Source organism: Sinohyriopsis cumingii, chromosome 5, assembly GCF_028554795.1.
Source record: "Sinohyriopsis cumingii isolate HCF-2022 chromosome 5, ASM2855479v2, whole genome shotgun sequence".
Taxonomy (NCBI): Eukaryota; Metazoa; Mollusca; class Bivalvia; order Unionida; family Unionidae; genus Sinohyriopsis; species Sinohyriopsis cumingii.
The window spans coordinates 129,210,967-129,224,505 of NC_142965.1; the positions used below are offsets into that span (position 1 = coordinate 129,210,967).

The 13,539-nt window shown below is 36.4% G+C and overlaps 1 protein-coding gene across 1 annotated transcript; it reads left to right on the forward strand.

The window, feature by feature from the left end:
* The first annotated feature begins 7,731 nt into the window (after window positions 1–7,731).
* On the forward strand, window positions 7,732–13,213 carry LOC149800225 (2-oxo-4-hydroxy-4-carboxy-5-ureidoimidazoline decarboxylase-like). The gene is made up of 3 exons (XM_089959791.1): window positions 7,732–7,785; window positions 8,550–8,743; window positions 12,566–13,213. Exons 2-3 carry the CDS (start codon window positions 8,557–8,559, stop codon window positions 12,919–12,921), a joined length of 543 nt encoding a protein of 180 aa, XP_089815917.1. The 5' UTR covers window positions 7,732–7,785; window positions 8,550–8,556; the 3' UTR covers window positions 12,922–13,213.
* Window positions 13,214–13,539: the final 326 nt, after the last annotated feature.

Here is a 13,539-nt window from a genome sequence, read left to right on the forward strand (position 1 = left end):
AGTGCATTTTGATGTTTTCGACTAAATCGCTAATTTAGGGTTATTGTGAATTCATTCAGAGACATTCTAGATTATAACGCTGTGATGCGTTAAGACTATTGGTACATCAACATATTCAAGACTATTTGTACAGAAGCATATTCAATATTAGAGTTTATTCGGAACACTATATAATTTTGGACTTGTGATATAACTTTTAATATTTTTTAGGATGTAATTCACAAGACTGAACGTTCCTCTTAAAATTTTACTTTGCAACTTAAATAAATAAATTAATTTGCTGATTTTATTAAAATTGGTAGCATCGCTTCTTTCTGTTATTTCGTTTAAGACAACAGAATCGTAGCACTACCAGTTGTCATACATACTATCATATACCTTTTTATATATAAAAAAATTCAATCTTGCCTCCTTAAACCTAATGTATTGTATGCTTTTTTCGTTTAATTTGTTTGACAGTTAATTGATATGTGTAAGCAAATGGATTTTCATGATTTATACTTTTCTTTACCGGTCATTTCAGATTAAACAAAATCACACAGAGAATAATGGCTGTTATTAACAGGCTAAATGATGACATTGTAAAACATGTGCTTTAATTTTCTGCAACTTACAACGTTTCTTCACCTATTTAAATATATATGATTTCAGATTTAAGTCAGATGTTGTCAATCTTACAGCTGCTTCATATGAAGAGTTGTTATATGTTATTTTTAATCTGATTTAGCCCTCCATAAATTATAAAGCCGTGTTTGGCTCGTCGTTATAAAATGTCATTGTATTTATTACCAGTACTTCAAGTTGTGCTAAAAATGTATCTGCATAGCAATCTATATATTGACTCATATCAAATTAATAATTCACCGTATACCGGTTATCTCAATTTTATCATCACTGTGTGTGTGTGTGTGTGTGTGTGTGTGTGTGTGTGTGTGTGCATTGGATTTTTAACGTAGCTTTAAAAAAAAAATCAGTAATATCGCTACGATGTCTATAGTGTGGCAGTTGATAGTGATGTCTAGCACTGGGGCATCATGCGGCAGACTTATGGCATTTTCTCTAGAACTGACATTGCTTTCTAGTTAAATTCGTGGATTGCTACTAACACTTCTAGAACTGACATTGCTTTCTAGTTTAATTCGTGGACTAACACTTCTTTTAAAATCTTGAATTCAGCAAAGTGTGGGTTTCTGTCATTATTTGTGAAATATACCAAATTTTATCATATTATTATTTTGTGGTCCCTATGCTAAATTTTTCATAGTCAGACTGTTCTAGTATTTGTGTTCCTTTATATTTTTTTTGTGAAGTAATAACCTCAAGGTGATTATTCCAGTAATTTTTAATTTAATACTAGTCATTAAATTCTTATAAGATAGGGCTAATATAAAAATATAATGATCAAGTGATTTGTATATTGCTTTCTTTTTCTCTTTTATCCCTAAGCGGTTTCAAAAAATTGCTGGTTTAGCAACGATTATATATATATACTGCCTGCATGTTGTCACTGAAAATCGTATTTTGATTCCGCAGCTGTCTTGGGAAGTATGCTATTTATGGCTTCTCATAAACACCCAATTATTACATCCAAGGATGATGCCGCTCGACTTCCGGGCGTCTGGAAGCGTGCCCAGAGCGAGGTAAAAAAAAAAAAAAAAAAAAAAAAAAAGTTATGCAGAGGTATTCAGGTAGTGAAGCTAGCTGTGAATCTGTTAAGATACACGCCAGAATCATAATACATACACATACACAGACAAACAATGAGATTGAGACGGAATTGCAGGCAGATACACGGACACATATGTGTGTACAAATCCGGAGTAAGTTGATGACGACTGATGTTCTGGTTATCATAGAAATTGCTTTGTATAAACGACAGGGTGGATTTACCTTGATCAATGTAAAATTATACATCTTTGGAAACTGGATGAGATGAATGCATAAAATAATACACTGTAGCAAGTATCATTATCATAAACAAAATAGACTAACAGCAGTTGAAGTTATTTACATGTTGAAATGGCAATATCACTGACACTGTAATATTAAAGAAATGTACGCCATATTTAAAATACAATACAATTCTCATTTTATCTTTTCGGTCAAATATTGAATTTCATCAAAACCATGAGTAATTATTATCATGTTTAAGGAATAACAGCCATGTACTTGAAAATTAAAGGACGTAAATAGTGGTATTATTGTCATATATTGAGTTTTGCTGCAGTGAGAGAGAGAGAGAAGAGAGAGATGCCACAAAAGTGCTCCGGCAGGGTCTATCCTTATGTTTATGGCAATCATGGTGTGTCCTCCTTGGGCAAGACCACAGACACACAGACACACACAGCTGCCGCAAAACGCTTCAGCCGATTCTATCCTTATATTATTGGCAACTACAAAAATGTCTCGACACTAAATAATTTATTTTGTGTTGCTATGCTCTAAAGCATCAAAAACCGAAGCCAAAGCAAAAGAGCTTATGTGGATAAACGAACAAGTACGATAGCGATCAGCAGAGAAAGGGAGAAAATGTGGGTTTTGCTTGGAACTGCTAATTTTTTCCGATAACGCAAATGGAGGTAGTGACGATAAGGCTGTTCTCTCGCACTCCTTAAAAAATTAGTTGTAATAGATCATAAGGCATTAGGTTGGTCTGTACAGAAAACAACTCAGAAGAACACCCCCCAAAAAAACTGAGTAACATACTCAACAAAAACACAGTTTTAGGGAAAGAAAAGTTAAAGATAATCGATATCTAACTTTAAGTGTTGAGAAAGAATACACATAACGTCGAAGAAATACAACAACTGAACTTTCATCAACAACAACGGCAACAACAACATCAACATCACCAGTAATAATAATAACAACAGAGCAAGAGCAGTTAGACGTACAATAATCTACATGTGAAGGCAGGCGTAAAAATCATGATGTCTCACCATCATGTTTAATGCTCATGAGTAAAGAAAGGACGGCCAATCACCTAACCAGTAAGTGCAAAAAGCTTGCCCAGGGCGAATGTAAAACTCAACAGGATAAACTCGCCCTTGTGAAATAGTGGCAACTGTATCGGAGATTTTTGGCCAATGGCCGCTTTGGGAAATATGTCCTAACGTCATGGCATTACATCCGGGCATCACCCAGAGGTACATGTCAACAATATAGCAGAGATTAAACACGACCACGACGAAGCTAAGGTACTGAAGGTCGAGTCGACAGAGTAAATAGTACAACATAATTACAATTTGATTTGGTTACCATCATCATTGTTATCATCGTCATAACCATCGTCATCACCATGTTGATGAAGCAAATTATCTATAATGTAAGGGACCGACCATTTTTTTCTCGGAGGGCTCTGCTTTGTTTGCTTGGGGGAAGAGGGTATGGGCGGTGACTCTCAATCATCATCATCAGTCTCTTGACCTAGTGTGGTCGTCGAGGCGCTGTGCTGCTGAACATCTGACCAGTTTCCTCCACTCGGACTCTCAAATAGCTTAATGTTGTTGTTGTTGTAGGGTTTAACGCCATTTTTCAGCACACGATAGGCTAAACATGGCGGCCAGTATTAATGGTGGAGGAAGAACCCGGAGAAAAAAAAAACGGAAAGAACCACCGACCCACGAGAAGCTACTGGCAAGCTTTCTCACATACCCACATTAGCCGAATCCGAGACTCGAACCCACGCAGACAGAGGTAAGATGGCAGTGATCCGTAACGGAGAGCGCTTTAGACCACTCGGCCACTCGGGGCCCCCAAATAGCTTAATAAAAAGTACTTTCCTCTGAGTTTTAAAAAGTCTAATTCGTTGGAACTTTGTCTCTCGAGATAAAGGAAGACAACAATATCGGCGTCTGAATATTAAATAGTCGGTCTCAAAGTATCGGTACTGGGCCGAAATTGAGTGCACACCTTTGTGGAGGTTAATAATATAGGGAAAATCAAACGGAAACAATATAAATATAATGTAATTCTTTACAAGTTATCATTGAGTACACTCAACTAATAAATGCAGCTTCTCTAACTAGATTGACCATATTGTACCTCTGGCGGAGACCCGGATTTAAATATGCGATATCATAGCAATCTTTTCTCAGAGCGGACATTGCGTATATAAGTGGTGCGATCACAATAGTGAAGACGTTGATGAAAACAGCGGGTTGAAAATCATTTGGGATATTCCATTCAGACAGATGGACATAGAACACAGTTAATTTTACCATATATTCTCTACATTTGTTTCTCAGTACTGACCTTTCCACTGTGTGACAATCAATACGAATCATATGTTAATCTAAAATACCTTCAAAGATGACTTCACGGTGAAGTTCTCGTCAAAGGTTGATCTGCTCTATTTTGAGATGCTCTACTGTCAACAAAGCAACATGTAAACAGAACACAGATTTCACTTCCGGATCATCACCAAGGCCTTATTACTCACTGTGCACTGTCGCCGAAATACACAAAGACAACAACACCCTGAGCTCATATTCTCAAGAGTAAACAATTACCTTTAAATCCCTACCAAAAAAGCATAAATAAAACTCTTTTATCACCACCAAAATGAGAGAGGGAAAAATGTTCTAAAAGTAGACTAGAACTACATACTGAACTGGAAGTATTAATTGGAACCAGATTCCAGATCACACGATACAATGGGGTGGGGGTGCAGCCATTGTACTGAGAGAGAGAGAGAGAGAGAGAGATAGAGAGAGAGACCTAACTTACATCACACATATAGCAGTACAAAGGGATATTACGGTAAACTCAAGGAACAAAGGAAAGTAACAAAAGAACAGATATCTGGCCAGAAAATTCATGAAAGTCAGAAAACAGACTCAAAGACACTACCGAACGTATTGGGTTGACTTACAGTAATTACGGCCGAAACTCAGAGACAATTGGAAATACAACTTACAGTAATTACGGCCGCAACTCAGAGACAATTGGAAACACAACTTACAGTAATTACGGCCGAAACTCAGAGACAATTGGAAATACAACTTACAGTAATTACGGCCGAAACTCAGAGACAATTGGAAATACAACTTACAGTAATTACGGCCGAAACTCAGAGACAATTGGAAATACAACTTACAGTAATTACTCAGAGACAATTGGAAATACAACTTACAGTAATTACTCAGAGACAATTGGAAATACAACTTACAGTAATTACGGCCGAAACTCAGAGACAATTGGAAATACAACTTACAATAATTACGGCCGAAACTCAGAGACAATTGGAAATACAACTTACAGTAATTACTCAGAGACAATTGGAAATACAACTTACAGTAATTACTCAGAGACAATTGGAAATACAACTTACAGTAATTACTCAGAGACAATTGGAAATACAACTTACAGTAATTACGGCCGAAACTCAGAGACAATTGGAAATACAACTTACAATAATTACGGCCGAAACTCAGAGACAATTGGAAATACAACTTACAGTAATTACTCAGAGACAATTGGAAATACAACTTACAGTAATTACTCAGAGACAATTGGAAATACAACTTACAGTAATTACGGCCGAAACTCAGAGACAATTGGAAATACAACTTACAATAATTACGGCCGAAACTCAGAGACAATTGGAAATACAACTTACAGTAATTACTCAGAGACAATTGGAAATACAACTTACAGTAATTACTCAGAGACAATTGGAAATACAACTTACAGTAATTACTCAGAGACAATTGGAAATACAACTTACAGTAATTACGGCCGAAACTCAGAGACAATTGGAAATACAACTTAAACCACGCCTACGCCATAAAGTATCACGACGTATTTTGGAACGCCAGATAATTCAAAAAGTTTCTGAGAAAAATTAATTATAATAAAAAAGGTGGACAAATCAAGAACGAGTGGCACAGGGAGATCTGCAGTTATCTATCTCCAGCTGGAGAGATCGTATGGCAAGCTAACGAGATCATGGAGTGAGCTGGAAACATCATTGGAAGAGATGGAGATATCAAGCTGGAGAGATCACACAGCGAGTTGAAGAGAATAGGACAAGATGGATAAGGGGAGATCATGGGGGTAAACAGAAGAGGGCTAGAAGGAGAGAACGAGCTGAAGTAATCAAGAGCAAGTGAGAGAAGTGGATTGCTAGTTACATTCATAACACCGAGTGGAAGAAGGATTAGAAAGGATAAATGAAAGGAATGTAACTCTGTCGATGATTTAAAAATCAAACAATAAATGAAAGAAACAAATTTTAAATTATACGACAAATTTATATGTATTATTTTTTATAGTTTATTTGATTACCTTTATAGGAATGGGAGGAAACATTATTTACTTACTCTAAACAAAACTACTTAGCATTATAGTTAAAATAGATATCTTCGACGTTCAAAAATAGATTTTTATTTAATTAGATTCAATGACAACAATATTTTTGTACGCAAATTAATGTCTGACTAAAACTGAGATCTCCTACAAAATGTAGATCTGACAGGCACAGATAAAAGTCCATGTCCTGGTGACCTAAAAAATTCCACATCCGCTTATTTTTAGTAGTTTATCAGATAAATCTCTGTATTTCTTGTTAGGGTGGGTTATCGTTTAAAGCGATATGTTCCAAATAACATTTTTCACTTTCAGCATCACGAAGCTGTAATTTTATTGGTGAATGAAAAGATCAACAGAACATGAAATCGTATTAGTGCTTGCCAGATCAATTACTGATAAGTAGACCTTGATTCTTGACGCGAATCTTTCTGTTTGAGCATTTCCTTAGCTGTTCTGTTCGAAAATGGGACAGGGGAATGAGGATGTGCTATTATTATAAATCATATATATATATAGAGAAAATCGACAGCTCCTTCAACAATATTACACAGAATGTTATGCGTAGTGAGGTGACGTGTACACTATTTTTACCCATTCTCGCAGTGGTATCGATCTTCGTACCTCTGATAATCCTCCGGTGACAACACGCATCACACACCACCACCACCACAACAACAACAACAACAAAAGAAAAAAAATATACGCACAATCGCAGATAGAATCAATCGATTGCACCCATGGAACAGCTGGTTTTATTCGGCGACGAAAAGCTAGTGTCATCATTCACAAAATGCTCCAGCGACCGGAAACCCGCTTGTGATCGACTTTTTCACATCTCGAAGTACCTCAGCGTCGGACACCCACTTGTGATCGAATTTGTCACAACTCGAAATATCCCAGACTTCCACAAGAAAAGTTTGGAAACACTCAGGCGGATCGAGTAAAATACATAATAGATTATTGATCATTTAGATGTAAAATTTCTCCTACGTCTAATTACGTCCCGCTATAGTATATTATAATGTTAACAATAAATTGTCAATTATATATTCATTCTTGCATTCGCAGTGAATAAATAATGATCAATTGTTTAATTTGTTACTTCTTATAATGAAAATATAATTACAGGCAGCCCCATCGTCCGCGAAATAGAAATAGAAATATAAAAAAACGAAGATTAAAGGTAGGGCGTATGTGTGTGTCTGTCTTGGCACGATCTTCCTCCCTCCATGTGAACCGTATGCTTATGAACCATACATTTAAAGTCTACAACCAAACAAAATAAGATTTTCCTTCAAAATGACACGAAAGTTTTAAGCCTAAACTCGCCGAATTGAAGAATATGTATTTATTGTCAATGAAGATTCAAGGATAAGATTACTAGTAGAATAACTGTTATGAAAAATGTTAAATAGTTATCTCCCTTGTAACAGTTCCGACTGATTGGCTTACTGTAGTCAGAGCTAAAGGACGGTAAGTAAATTGCAGCTATTTCAACTATGCCGTATATTCATGCGGTTAAATATGCTTCACTTGTGCGCCCGTTTATGTAAAGACTATTCCCATCTCGACTTAAGTTGCTTATCTGGGTGAAATGATGATGTTGACCTATGCCGGACGATTGCATGTGTATTGTGGGTCGAATCATCACCAGGGGTAAGAAGGTACGCGAAATCACAGGCATCTCTGATTAATACTGTTCGACTAACATTTCCAGTACAATCAATGAAAGGCATTCAGGATGTCCTTACCGTGTCTTTCTTGTCTTATACTTTGAAATTCTGTGATTCAAATATGAAATAAAATCTAACACGAATTCTGTCTGAGAGAGAAAGACGTTTCGTTCTAAAACAAATATCTCTTAGCACTAGTTCTATAAATATATTTGGCTTTAAGTGCAAACATTCTTTCAGGGTTTGTTCATTTGAACGGCGAAAGATGTGCGAGGCTAATCAAATAAAAGGTTTTAAATTTGCATGTAGATGAAGTTAGTTATATCCCATCGTTGATTATTTTTAAGAGAACTAATAAAGAAAATATTTTATGACTATTCTAATTGACTACGCTTTTGACCTAAGTACTGACAATTTAATTGCATCTTTGTTTTTGAAGTTCCGCGTATAATAATAATGATTTTTGTACAGAGGTAAGGGAACGTTTTGGCCGACAAACAAGTCCTGTCTGAATATTTATTTATTTATTTATTTATTTATTTATTTATTTATTTATTTATTTAGAGTTGACATGTCTGGCCTGATGTCAATATCAGAGGTGAACCGTATGCCGTATGAACAATTTATCTCCATCTTTGGAAATGTAGTGGAGCACTGCTCTCTGTGTGCGGCAGCCGTATGGCGTCAGAGGCCATTCAATGACGTCAGCCATCTACACGAGGCAATGTCCACGTTCTTGGATCAGCAACCCCTCGCAGGTCGTTACCACAACCACAACCACCAACACAACTACAACAAGAACAATAGCAATGTAAACTGCTACCAATGTTACAAATAGTATGATACTGTATTCTCAGTGTTAGGGGATGTGTGAAATAATGTTCAAATGCATGGTAGAATACTATATATAACGGCAAAGCAATCAGACTTTGGGTCATTGTTTATCACTTGTAATACAAAACCTCATCCTGTGGATAAAAGCATGCGTATTGACTGCAGTTGCTGGAATCCAGTTGATTGATGTTGTCTGTGCAATATCTTGACGAGCAGCCAACCAAAAATCTCTTTAGTTAGATTACTTTTTTAAATTAGAATAACAAAATATTGACTTTTCTTTCCATTTTATTATAAGAATGCTTATCAATTGTGATAACTACAGTTTGATTTGCGGACATATCCTTTAAGACGAGTTGACAGTTCCTAAAAAATGAGGGTAAGGAATGGTGAAGTTAATCACGAGGAATTTAAAGTCTGAATAAGTTTTCAGGGAGATGAATGGAAAAACAATCTGACTGGCTGAGCCAGGCAGTAAAATGACAATTTACCAATCTTCACCTCATAGGGTTACCTACCCTTGGTATCATGCCACCACTGCCACATCGCCGAAATATGACGGCAAAATGACACCTGGCGGAAGCCGTACTTTTGATTACAGCAGCACACTCGGTTTTGATTGCAATAATATATTCTCCATTATGACATGCAATAATATATTCTCCATTATGACTTTTCTTGCATAATGTGAAAATATATTCCTAATGTTTAAGAGGAAAAAGTGTTGACTTCTTTACTGGTGACATGGCACACGCTAGATGATGATGTTGATTTCTTTACTTCTAGTGACGTAGCACACGGTCGATGATGATGTTGATTTCTTTACTTGTAGTGACGTATCACACGGTTAATGACAGTGTTGATGTCTTTACTTGTAGAGACATAGCACACGGTTGATGCTGGTGTTGATTTATTTACTTGTAGGGACGTAGCACACGGTTGATGATGATGTTGATTTCTTTACTTGTAGCGACGAAGCACGTCGTTGATGATGATGTTGATTTCTTTACATGTAGTTATGTATCACACGGTTGATGATGATGCTGATTTCTTTACTTCTAGTGACGTAGCACACCGTTGATTATGGTGTTGATTTCTTTACATGTAGTTATGTGGCACACGGTTGATGATCTTGTTGACGTCTTTACATATAGTGACGTAACACACGGTTGATGATGGTTTTGATTTCTTTAAATGTAGTTACGTAGCAGACGGTTGATGATGTTATACGGTACAGTACTGTCGTCTAGAGTTTATGATGGGACATGATCTACAATGTGACCGCTCCGGTGGCCTAGTGGTTAGAGCGTCCGCCTCGGATGCGGGAGTTCGTCGGTTCGATCCCCGGCCGAGTCATACCAAAGACTTACAAAAATGGTACTAACAGCTCCCTCAATTGGCGCACAGCATTAAGAGGTTAGTGTTAGGACTGGTCGGCCCGGTGTCAGGATAATGTGACTGGGTGGGACATCGTGCTACATGTCTGCGGCAAGATGCCCCAGTGCTAGACATCACTATAAACTGCCACATTGCAGACATCGTAGCGATATGACTGAAAAATTGTTAAAGCTACGTTAAAAATCCAAATCACATCAAACACAACACTGATCTACAATGTCGTTTTTAATTCCAGACAGCACCTTAGGTTGTAAAACAGGGTGGAAATGTGGAGGATTATGAGACTAAAACAGAGACAGATTAGTAAGGCATAAGCAGTTCTATCCATGTTTAGAGGAGTTTCGTATTAAGAATTAATTTATACCGAATCCAATCATTTACACACGTTGGTTCAAATGCTGTCGAAATCTTGATAGACATTCGAATAATTTCCCAAAGAGTTCTCACTTCGTTACTTAAGCATTTATTCGCCAAAGCAGCACGCTACACAGCGACTGAATACATTTACTAACACCTCATGAACATTATTCTTTTATTATATGACAATTTTAATTTCATAAATAATACATTAATATATCTTTATATATATATATATATATATATATATATATATATATATATATATATATATATATATATATATATAAAACAACAGAGATCTTGCACCGCTATAAGAGATCAAACAAAACAAACTTTAGTCAAATCTGTTAGATTATAGATATCCGCAATACACCGGCCTTGCATGAACGTGCAATAATCCAAACAGAAATATATAAAGAAACCCATAGAAATTGCAGTACTGTTCAAGTTCAGGAAATCAATTTAGTATATGCATACTGTATGTATTCATCTATACCGCATGCTCTTTTAGGTTGTGTGTCATGAAAGTACGAAGTGTGACCGACACAAATGACAGTGCTGTATAATTTAAGTCAGCGGCGGTTTTAGGGCAGTGCGGGCCCAGTGCGAAATTAGGACTATGTGACCCCAAAATCTAATTTCTATATCACTGAAGAAATTCTGTGCAATACTCATATAAAAGAGAGGTTTGTTTTCAAAATCAAATTTATTTTTTCAATAATCTGCTTTAATTATAATCTATTTTAAACAAATTCCCAATTTTTGCCTCAACCCCGCCCCCCCCCCCCCCGGCTTGCGGACCACTTTCGCACAACGCTAAGGCCGCTACTGTCTATATATTTAATAAAGTATTACAGAGTATGAAGCCCATACAAATGACATAGCTGTATAACTGAAGTCCTGAATATATTTAATCAAGTATTACGGAGTATGAAGTAGCCCATACAAATGACTACCGTATAACTGAAGTCCTATATATATATTTAATCAAGTGTTATAGAGTATGAAGTACCCCATACGAATGACAAAATTATATAATTTCAATAATTTTGTTTATATGCAGTTGTCTAATTTATAATGGACCTTTTCCTGCAGATTCCAAAATAAGATTAACAGAACACCTTAAATTGCATCGAATGTTTCTGCACTTATGTACTAACACAATAATCGTTTTTGGATGATTATTTTATTTGTCTGGCATTCATCCATTTTGTTTTACTTCGATCAGCTCATATGTTTATCTAGTGTGTTTTAACACTGTCACCACCTCTCTCTCTCTCTCTCTCTCTCTCTCCTTTTTAATTGGACTGTTTAATACTCGGATTTTTGGTGACCGCACTTTAAATTACATTTCTCTTTGTGATTTAATTTTAAAGTGCCATTTACTGGGATCGTTCCAGATAACAACCGCAAACCCCTGAAATAGAACCGATGTTACTATAATGAAATAATAGCTAACTAACCAGATGGAAAAATAAATTTTGACAATTTCGCATGAAAACTAAACCAGTACACTATGCCCATTACCTTCGCATATCTTCTCATTTTGAGTCTACGTTCAAAATTTGTGATAGTTCCTTACTACGCGGTCAGGAGAATGATACTTGCAACATTTTTTAAAATAATTTCTGATGTGGATGCCTTTTTAAAGACACATAATACGAAAAGAAAAGAAAATAAACCCATAAAAAATCCGAAATATTTGGACAAGGAATTAAGGATAACACATTGTAATGTGGTATATCCTAATTCATAAAACTGGGAGATATTATTTATAAATTTACAGGTATTAAAAATGACAAATGTTAAGAATATAATCTTTTCTGATAGCACGACTATTTTCATTTGACATCTTTGCCTACTAAGACCAAATATTTTTCTTCCATTTCCTAAAGTGTTTAATTCTCTCATATTCTTTTCGTTTGTATCGATCCTTGTTGGAAGGCTTTTGACATTATGCTTAACATTAACCGAGAACTTACTTACAGGTAAAGAGGGCGTACTGAGACTCCATCCAGATCTGGCGGGAAAACTAGCCCAGTCAGGAGGTCTAACGCCAGACTCTACAAAAGAGCAGACGAGCGCTGGTTTGTTCGACATGACAGAAAAAGAACGTCAGAATATGAATAGCCTGAATCAGGAGTACAAAGAAAAATTTGGTTTCCCTTTCGTCATCTGCGCCAGGGAAAATAAGAAGGAAGCCATACTGAAAGGGCTTGAAACAAGGCTAAAAAACAGCTCGGAAGAAGAGGCACTGACAGGTGTTGAGGAAGTGAAGAAAATTTGCCGATTAAGACTTCTTGACATCGTGGACCCGTCATCATCGACTGAATCCGTATTGTAAAGAAAATAATGTTTTATATTGTGTCCAATATTTTCAAGTACTAAATTCTTCTCTTTTTCATTCCATACTCAGCAGCCATGAAAGATATTGGTATATTTTATGTAATCAGAGCATGTATGATATTGACAGGAGACGGAGCATTGTCTATCCAAGTAAGGTTGATGCCATTTTCAAACATATTTGACATTATCATTTAGTTAGACCCATCTGATGGTCTGATATTTGAGACGAGATGAAATAAGTTTCTGCTTAATAAATTAAAATCGGAATAAATTATACTTATAGCAAGTCACTGATTGTTTGTTTTTAAGTTAAGAATGACATAAACAGAGGCAAAAAACGTACTTTTTAACTGGGCAGAAAGCATGTGTGTGTGTGTGTGTGTGTGTGTGTGTGTGTGTGTTACCTAGTTACCTACCTTCTGCGTATCAACCCACATACCACGTACCTCAGGGCAGCGGCCAAGATGTGTGGGCCCTTGGAAAAATTATCCAGTAGGCCCCTATGAATTACAGATTGTAACGGCAGTGGTACCCCTGGCCGTTGTGGGGCCCCAGAATATTATCCTAGTTGTCTTACCTTGTCCGCGGCCCTGACATGCCTATATAAATATATGGA